Source organism: Podarcis gaigeae (assembly GCF_964106915.1).
Source record: "Podarcis gaigeae genome assembly, chromosome: 2".
Lineage (NCBI taxonomy): Eukaryota > Metazoa > Chordata > Lepidosauria > Squamata > Lacertidae > Podarcis > Podarcis gaigeae.
The window spans coordinates 17,018,677-17,027,715 of record NC_139679.1 but is presented as its reverse complement, the minus strand read 5'-3'; the positions used below and the strand labels follow the sequence as shown (position 1 = coordinate 17,027,715).

The window sequence follows — 9,039 nt, the reverse complement described above, 5'->3', positions numbered from 1 at the left end:
GACAGAAAAATTGTCGAGCTTTTTTTGGCACTACCATACATGGGCTGCCATACATCCGGATTTCCGCCCAAACACCGATTTCCGCTCAGACACTGCTAGAGCTGCCATTTCTTTCATTATAGGGCAGCAGTTTGTTCACTTGAACATTAAGTTTTGAACAGGATTGGTTAATTAGTGGCTCTCTGTTTATTAAACAGCCACGTTAGTGCTATTCCTCTCCTTATATTCTCTTCCAAAACAGCCCATCGACGCTCAGAAAAACCAACACTGCTGTATCTTCGTGGGACCAGTGCCCACGTGTTGTGCTATTTTTGTAGAAAGCTAACAACCTGCAGGCCTTCCAGAATACTCAATACAGTGGTACCTCAGGTTACATACGCTTCAGGTTACAGACTCCGCTAACCCAGAAATAGTGCTTCAGGTTGAGAACTTTGCTTCAGGATGAGAACAGAAATCGTGTTCCGGCAGCACGGCAGCAGCAGGAGGCCCCGTTAGCTAAAGTGGTGCTTCAGGTTAAGAACAGTTTCAGGTTAAGAACGGACCTCCGGAATGAATTAAGTACTTAACCCGAGGTACCACTGTACCAGCTTCTTGAGCCACTAGGAGTCACGGTGGGGTGTTTCTTTTGAATAATTGTTGGTGGGATTATAAGTGTTTTGTCTTGTTCCGAGGTGTGGTGGAGCATTAACACTGCATGAGAGCACTGAGCAGTTTGGAAGCAAAGGAGGGGGAAAACATAACAGAGATAGCAGCCAAGGCTGTATGTTAACGGGGTTAATGAGGTCAACATTGTCAGACATGGAGAGGGATCCAGCAGAGGAAGGTTTGGGAGGAAAGGTAAGTAGCTCAGTCTTTATTTATTTATTTATCAATAGCATAACAATGTCGGCTGGTGAATATTCCATTGCAAAAAAAGAAAAGAAAAAAGGAGAGACGACTAAAAGGAAGACACCTAACTCAGGTGACGATATATCTTGTTGCAACTCAGAACTATTGTCACCGCATCCGAAAAAGAAAATAGTTTTCATACAATACAGAGACCCAAAATGTTTCTACCAGAGGGGCCACAGAACCCACACCTTAACACAGTTTAGAGCCCCGTCCCATAAAAATTGTTGTGCCAGCAAACACCATCTTGAGGCTGTTTCCCTGTATCCCTGGTGTGAAGATGGTTGCCTTGCCGTGGCTTATTCTCCTGGTTCTGTGCTCATATCATGTCCCCAGGCCATCTTTATCTGAAGCAGGTCAGAAGACCTGCCGTTGAGAATAACCAATTTGGAAGACTAGGCCCTTAGAAGAGCTCTGAGATAACAACACCAGCCCCTTAAGCTGAGTTTATTGCAATTATAGCCACACTTTTTCTCCAAGGAGCTCAAAGTGGTGCACATGGTTCTCCCCCCGCCCCCCATCTCATTTAAGCCTCACAACAACCCTGTGAGGTAGGTTAGGCTGAGGGGCAGTGACTGGGCCCAAGGTGAGCTTTGTGGCTGAGTGGAGATTCGAACTCTGGTCTCCCAGGCCCTACTCTGACACTCTAACCACTAACACCACACTGGCTCAGTTAAAGATCTGTTTGATTGCTCTGTGATGATAATAATTTTATTATTTCTACCCTGCTCATCTCGCTGGGTTTCCCTAGCCCAGGGGTCAGCAAACTTTTTCAGCAGGGGGCCAGTCCACTGTCCCTCAGACCTTGTGGGGGGCCAGACTATATTTTTTGGGGGAAATGAACAAATTCCTGTGCTCCACAAATAACCCAGAGATGAATTTTAAATAAAAGCACGTATTCTACTCATGTAAAAACACCAGGCAGGCCCCACAAATAACCCAGAGATGCATTTTAAATAAAAGGACACATTCTACTCATGTAAAAACACGCTGATTTCTGGTCTGTCCGCGGACCAGATTTAGAAGGTGATTGGGCCGGATCCGGCCCCTGGGCCTTAGTTTGCCTATCCATGCCCTAGCCACTCTGGGTGGCTTCCAGCACATATTAAAACAGAGTAAGAATAAGATCCTTCATAAGGATGACCTGGTATAATGGCAGCCAGGGTGTTTGTGGCACTTTCAGAAGTATTATAATGGAATTGTCCTCCAGAGAGGTTCCATTCTTAGAGAAGTCCCTCAAGAAGAAGAGTTTGGATTTGATATCCCGCCTTTCACTCCCTTTAAGGAGTCTCAAAGCGGCTAACATTCTCCTTTCCCTTCCTCCCCCACAACATACACTCTGTGAGGTGAGTGGGGCTGAGAGACTTCAGAGAAGTGTGACTGGCCCAAGGTCACCCAGCAGCTGCATGTGGAGGAGCAGGGAATCGAACCCGGTTCACCAGATTACGAGTCCACTGCTCTTAACCACTACACCACACTGGCTCAGTCTATGCAATCCCTGCTTCTTCCAACTGAGCCTGAGTCCATCTTTGTTGAGTAGTTTGGATTTGATATCCCGCTTTATCACTACCCGAAGGAGTCTCAAAGCGGCTAACATTCTCCCTTCCCTTCCTCCCCCACAAAAAACACTCTGTGAGGTGAGTGGGGCTGAGAGACTTCAGAGAAGTGGGACTAGCCCAAGGTCACCCAGCAGCTGCATGTGGAGGAGCATGGAATCGAACCCGGTTCACCAGATTACGAGTCCACTGCTCTTAACCACTACACCACACTGGCTATCTTTTGAAAAAAGAGGGGTGGTTGTTCAGTTCTGTGGGAATCTCCCCAGCTGGCTTGGCAGCAGAGCTCACTCAGCAAGGTGTCTACCACTATTGTGCACCAGAACCAGTGTTAGAAACTCAAATATATAAGCTAGGCGCCAAGTGGCTCCTTAAATCAGGGTTAGAGTTGCCAAAACAGAATGTCTAGTTGCCATTTTGGGGGCAAGACAGCTCTAAAGTCTTATTTTTCAAAGGATGCACTGACTATGATTGATTATCAGTTAAGCATCTGGCTGGTTCAGATGACAACCATGAGCTAGGTTAAGAGCTTTGAGACCTTAAGGAAGAAAAGTCACTTGATCCAGGGACAGTCCACATCTATATTGGCCTATTCCGACCTCTTTTTCTCAATGGTGACAGGGGCCATTCATAACGCAAAAATATTCTTCACAACTGTGACCAGGGCAGTGGGACAGGGTAAGTGAAGACAAGTTACAACAGTTAGCTGTAAAGTTGTTCACTGCTCCTGTTCAGGCTGCACGGGAAAAGTATTTTGGTTCCTGGAATTAATATGGAATGAGCAGATAAAATATAACTGATAGAATTCTACAGGATGGGGTATTAATGTGTGAAAACAGTCAAGATCCAATGATCCCCAGGCATGCACCTTCAGGTGGTGATGGCAGGTGCCATCCTGGCGCCCAGGTATCGCCACTTGGTTGCAAGTGGCCAATAGGTAAAGGTAAAGGTACCCCTGACCGTTAGGTCCAGTCGCGGACGACTCTGGGGTTGCGCACTCATCTCGCTCTATAGGCTGAGGAAGCTGGCGTTTGTCCGCAGGTCATGTGGCCAGCATGACTAAGCCGCTTCTAGCGAACCAGAGTAGCACATGGAAACGCTGTTTACCTTCCCGCCAGAGCGGTACCTATTTATCCACTTGCACTTGACGTGCTTTCAAACTGCTTAGGTGGGCAGGAGCAGGGACCGAGCAACGGGAGCTCACCACGTCATGGGGATTCAAACCACCAACCTTCTGATCGGCAAGTCCTAGGCTCTGTGGTTTAACCCACAGTGCCACCCGCGTCCCTGCAAGTGGCCAATAGACAGGTGCAAACACACCCCACACCTCGCACAGCTCAGTCATATGAGTGTAAACATCAGTCAACATAAATCATTATAATCTGTGTTCACTTGCAGTGGGAAAAGTATCTGGAGAGCCTGAGTTGCTGGACTGTTAGTTGGTCTTCTGCCTTTCAAGAACTCTTTCAGGCACTCTCTCTCAGGAACGCATATGCGTCATGGTCAAGATTCACTCCATCCTGGTCGAGAATAAGGTATAAATTGGCTGCAGTTGCCTTCCTTCCCTCACGGTTCCTCCATTCCCAAAGCATGTAGAAAGCTTGCATGGCCATATTATTGTGATTCTCCTCTTCGATCTGCTCCAAGCGTGAATTTTCCACCCTCAGGAACTCGATGGCAATCGTCTTCCAATTCCTGCCCAACTTCCTGGCTAGCCTCATGAGCTGCTGCTGTGAAACCTGACTGGGTTGCACTGCAAAATAGCGAGAAGGAAGGAAGATTATGAGAGGCAGAAGAGCAGAGCTAACATGGTGCTTTATGTTCGTTTCATTGGCAAGATGGGACTCCTCGCAAGCTTGCTAAAAATGATTTGCCTGAGGATGAGATCCAGGCAACCAAACAGGAAAGCTTCCCAACTGAGATTTTTGCTGTGGCTTTTAACAATGCCTCCTTTTTATTCTTTGCTTAATATTGTGTATTCCTCTGGGTATTTAGATGTTTATAACAAAACAAGTAACAAGCAAGATACAAGGCAGTGGCTAGGCAAGGAAAACGCTTTATGAGCCTCTAAGATAAGGAAAAGGTACCATATTTTTCGCTCTATAAGACACACTTTTCCCCTCCTAAAAAGTAAGGGTAAATGTGTGTGCGTCTAATGAAGCGAATGCAGGCTGCGCAGCTATCCCAGAAGCCAGAACAGCGAGAGATATCGCTGCGCAGCACTCCCTGTCACTGTTCTAGCTTCTGGCTTAGCCGCGCTCTGTCCCTTTCCCCACCTCCTGCAAAAGCCAGCAAGAGCCGCGCTCCCTTTAAAGAGCTGCGCAGAGCATGTGTGCGGCTCTTGGGGACTTTTCCCCGAGGAGAGAAAAGGGCAACCTGCAAGCGCCGCACACACGCTCCGCGTGGCTTATGAAAGGGAGCGCTGAGCAGAGCCTGGGAAGCATACAGGCTCTGCTCAGTGCTCCCTTTAAATAATCCCCCCCCCCTGCACTCACCCTCTAAATACTAGATGCATCTTATGGTCAGGTGCGTATTATGGAGCGAAAAATACGGTAACTGCTGCCCTTCAGATTATTGTTAGGCTGCAACTCCCAACACCCTGACCATTGTGCCATGCTGCCTGGCGCTGATGGGAAATGAACTCCACCACCATCTGAAAGGGCCCCTCCTGCTTTAAAAGCTGCACCACGAGCCGAAATCAACCCATGAAGTTCTTCCCATGTCAAAAAAGTTATCCCATGTGAATTCCTGCTTGTTGTGCAGATGTTAAAGGTACAGGATCCCTGCCTGATAATATGAGCTGGAATTTCTAGTAAGGATTCAGACCTGTTGTGGAAGCTCACCCACTCATCCTGGTCTGGGGCTGAGTCCTAGATTTACCATATTTTTCGCCCTATAAGACGCACCTTTTTCCCCTCCAATAATGAAGGGGAAATGTGTGTGCGTCCTATGGGGCGAATGCAGGCTTTCGCTGAAGCCTGGAGAGTGAGAGGGGTCGGTGCGCAATGACCCCTCTCGCTCTCCAGGCTTCAGGAAGCTATCTGCAAGCCCTGGGAGCCCGTGGGAGTTCCCGCCGGGCTCCCAAGGCTTGCGGACAGTAGCCTGCAGCCCGAAACCTGGGGAGCGCAGCGGAGCGTGCCCCGGGCTTTGGGCAGATATCCGCAAGCCTGGGAAGACCGATGGGAAGTCACGCCGGTCTCCCCAGGCTTGCGGATAGCAGCCTGCATCCCGAAGCCTGGGGTACGCTGAGCAGCACGCCCCGGGCTTCGGGCAAATACCTGCAAGCCTGGGCTTGCAGATAGCAGCCTGTTCTGGGGGCTGGGGTCAGGGGAAGCTCAGGCTTACCCAGTCCCACGCTGGGAGGGGGGGATAATTTTTTTTCTTTATTCCCTCCCCCCCAAAAAACTAGGTGTGCCCTATGGGGTGAAAAATACGGTAAGTTGGATGCCAGAATTTTTTTTTAATCTGTATGGGTGCTGGAGCAAGGGTGCTCCCAGGGCATTTGAGGAACGTTCCAAGAAGAGATAAGGGGTACAGGCAAAGCACACACCTCAAAACCTTCTCCTGATGGACTATGCTTTCCCTCCCCATCCTTCCACTTCCTGCCCAGTTGGAAACCAAGATCCCAGTAGAGAGGGAATGGGCTCATCTGCACAGGAGTTTAATGTGGATATGATGCTACTTGGGCCTCTATTTATTTACATCTACACAACAACCACTTTATCTAAGCAGCAACCTGCAATTCCTGCCAGATCCAGGAATAATTTGATAAGGGAAGAAAACCCAGTGCAAAATTGCATGTTACCTGGCTAGGTCCATACTGGAGCACAGTGTCTGCCTCTGTACGTATGTGTATGAGTAGTTTTGCTTGCTGTGAAGCATACTCTGAACGTTTCCTCGAAGTTCCTTGTACAGATGTTTCTGGACTTCAATTCCCACCTGCCCCACCCAGCATAGCCAACGATCAGGCATCAAGAGAGCAACAGTCCCACAAACATGGGGGGCGGGGAGGCCAACAGTTTCTCTTCCCCTGCCCTAGACAAAATGGGAGTCCTGGACCATAGGAGCCAACTCCCCCCAATAAAACATTTGAGGGGGCCGGGCCCTCTCAAAGTTGAAGCACATTCAAATAGTTAGTGTGCACCATGTCATATGATCGATTATGTGGGGTGCGGTGGGGCGGGGCGGCCTAACCCGCCCTCCCCAATATTTTATTCAAGTTGGCACCCCTGTCCTAGACAGCAAAACCTCTACCCCCTCCCTGCTCCGAGCTCTCCCTGTGGGTTCGGGCTGTGCCCACCTGTACACAGTGGCGTAGCGTGGGTTGTCAGCACCCGGGACAAGGCAAGTAATTTGCGCCCCCTAACCCATGGATTTGCGCCCCCTAACCCGTGGATTTGCGCCCCCTAACCCTAACCCCCAGATGTTGCGGCCGGTGCGGCCGGCCCCCCTGCACCCCCCACGCTACTGCCTGTACAGTACTCACCCGGAGCTGCTTCCACGAGGTCTACCGGGGCTTCCATGGTAGGGGTCCCCCTTCCGCTCGGGCGATCGCCCCCTGCCACGTCGCGTAGGAGGTTCCGCAGAAGATCCTTCCTGGGTATCTTTCCCAGCGCATGGGCGGCGACTTCTAATTCTTTCCCGGGAAAATAGCGCTCAAGCAGCTCGGCTAGCTCGACCGGCGAGACTTTCTCCAGCTTCCGTCGAGGGATTCGGGCAGATCGGTCCGGGATGGATTCCAGGTAGAAGACGAATTTGCGGAGCTCTTCGTCCGTCAGATCGTCGAGGATCTGCAGCAACCGCTCTCTCGCAGCCGCCATGGAAAGAGCGGGTGCCCAGTCCAGATAAAACACTTATCCAAGACAAAGGACCACGCGGGAAATCCCCTCCCTAGTGACGTCAGCGGCAGAGGGCGCGCGGAAAGGCGGGCTGCAACAGCGCTGCTGCGCGGCCGCTTTCGATTTGGTGGAACGGGAGATGCAGCCTCGAGTCTAGGAAGTTGGGGCGGGGCGGTGCCAAGGCTGCGGGGGTGGGAGTTGTGCTTTTTTTTTTTTTTTCCAGGGGAGCGGACTAGGGTGGATTTTTTTCAGGGACGGGCAGAAAGTAGATGGGGATGATCTCCGGGTGGTTTGTAGTGGTAGATGATCAACAAGGACTTTCCCCCCCAGCTCTTCATCGGTGTCTCGAGCAGCAACAAGTAAAAGCTCCCTCCCCCCACTCCTTAGATTGGGCTGCTGAAATCAAGAAAGCCGTTTGTGTCTAAGGATCTGCACGCGAGCTCCAGTTCTGGAGCTGAAAAGAATTGCGGGGGAGGGCTGCAATTTGTGCCCTTTGCGCTCAAAACGTACCAGGTTTAATGCCCGGCGCATCTACCGCTAGGGCGAGGAGTGACCTCAGACTGGACTCGCAAGGGGTGCCAACTTGAATAAAATATTGGGGGTGGACGGCAGGTCAGCCCCAGCCCACATAATCACAAAACGCACACATACCACTTGAATGACAGTTCAAGTAATGTTACATCAAAGTGTGTTCAGCAGCAGCCCTCTCTAAGCCTGGCGGAGGGAAAGGTAAAGGGACCCCTGACCATTAGGTCCAGTCGTGGCTGACTCTGGGGTTGCGGCGCTCATCTCGCTTTATTGGTCGAGGGAGCTGGCGTACAGCTTCCAGGTCATGTGGCCAGCATGACTAAGCCGCTTCTGGTGAACCAGAGCAGCGCACGGAAACCCCATTTACCTTCCTGCCAGAGTGGTACCTATTTATCTACTTGCACTTTGACGTGCTTTCGAACTGCTAGGTTGGCAGGAGCAGGGACTGAGCAACGGGAGCTCACCCCATCACAGGGATTCGAACTGCCAAGCTTCTGATCGGCAAGTCCTAGGCTCTGTGGTTTAACCCACAGCGCCACCCATGTCCCTTGCTAAGGGAAAACCAGCCTTTAAAATAGTGTTCTACACTGGATTGCCAGGTAAGGTAGCTGAGCTGAACAGGAAGGACCCCTTTTTGAACTTACACCAGCCTCGGATCAGCCAGTTTCAGCTCAGCCAAGTGTGCCCCAAGCAGCTGTCGCAGCCCATTCCAGGCCACATTTCCCAGAAAACAGCTGATAGCCAGAGCACGGGTTCTTTTAAAAAATGACTACAGAATCATGTAATTTTAGCAGGATGTCTGGAAATGCTGTACAGTGGTGCCTCGCAAGACGAAAATAATTCGTTCCGCGAGTCTCTTCGTCTAGCGGTTTTTTCGTCTTGCGAATCACGGCCATTAGCGGATTAGCGGCTATTAGCGGCTTAGAAAAAGGAAAAAAAGGGGGGGGCTCGCAAGACGTTTTCGTCTTGCGAAGCAAGCCCATAGGGAAATTCGTCTTGCAAAGCACCTCGAAAAATGGAAAACCCTTTCGTCTAGCGAGTTTTTCGTCTAGCGAGTTTTTCGTCTTGCGAGGCATTCGTCTTGCGGGGCACCACTGTATATATTTTAGCTGCAAAGGCATAACCTTTTTGGTTATATATTTTGCTGTATATCTTTAGTTGCAAAAGCATAACCGAAACAAAAAACAAAAGGTAGCAATTCACATAATATATGAATGATGCAGAACTCC

The 9,039-nt window shown here is 50.1% G+C and overlaps 1 protein-coding gene and 1 long non-coding RNA gene across 2 annotated transcripts; both read right to left on the bottom strand.

Annotated features, from left to right (window-relative positions):
* Nucleotides 1-838: 838 nt before the first annotated feature.
* LOC310840018 lies at nt 839-2,121 on the bottom strand. Its single transcript, XR_014561763.1, has 2 exons — nt 1,657-2,121; nt 839-1,613 (listed from the first exon to the last, which is right to left on the bottom strand). It is a non-coding gene; the product is annotated as an uncharacterized lncRNA (long non-coding RNA).
* A 1,646-nt stretch (nt 2,122-3,767) lies between these two features.
* Nucleotides 3,768-7,450, bottom strand: LOC310834323 (uncharacterized protein). The gene is made up of 2 exons (XM_083717841.1): nt 6,931-7,450; nt 3,768-4,197 (listed from the first exon to the last, which is right to left on the bottom strand). Exons 1-2 carry the CDS (start codon nt 7,262-7,264, stop codon nt 3,911-3,913), a joined length of 621 nt encoding a protein of 206 aa, XP_083573967.1. The 5' UTR covers nt 7,265-7,450; the 3' UTR covers nt 3,768-3,910.
* Nucleotides 7,451-9,039: the final 1,589 nt, after the last annotated feature.

Excerpts from the sequence above, each read along its gene's own strand:
- LOC310834323 (XM_083717841.1), bottom strand. The coding sequence starts at position 7,264 with ATGGCGGCTGCGAGAGAGCGGTTGCTGCAGATCCTCGACGATCTGACG. Across the intron at positions 4,198-6,930 it reads CCTCGTGGAAGCAGCTCCGG|TGCAACCCAGTCAGGTTTCA; the intron begins GTGAGTACTGTA and ends GCTATTTTGCAG.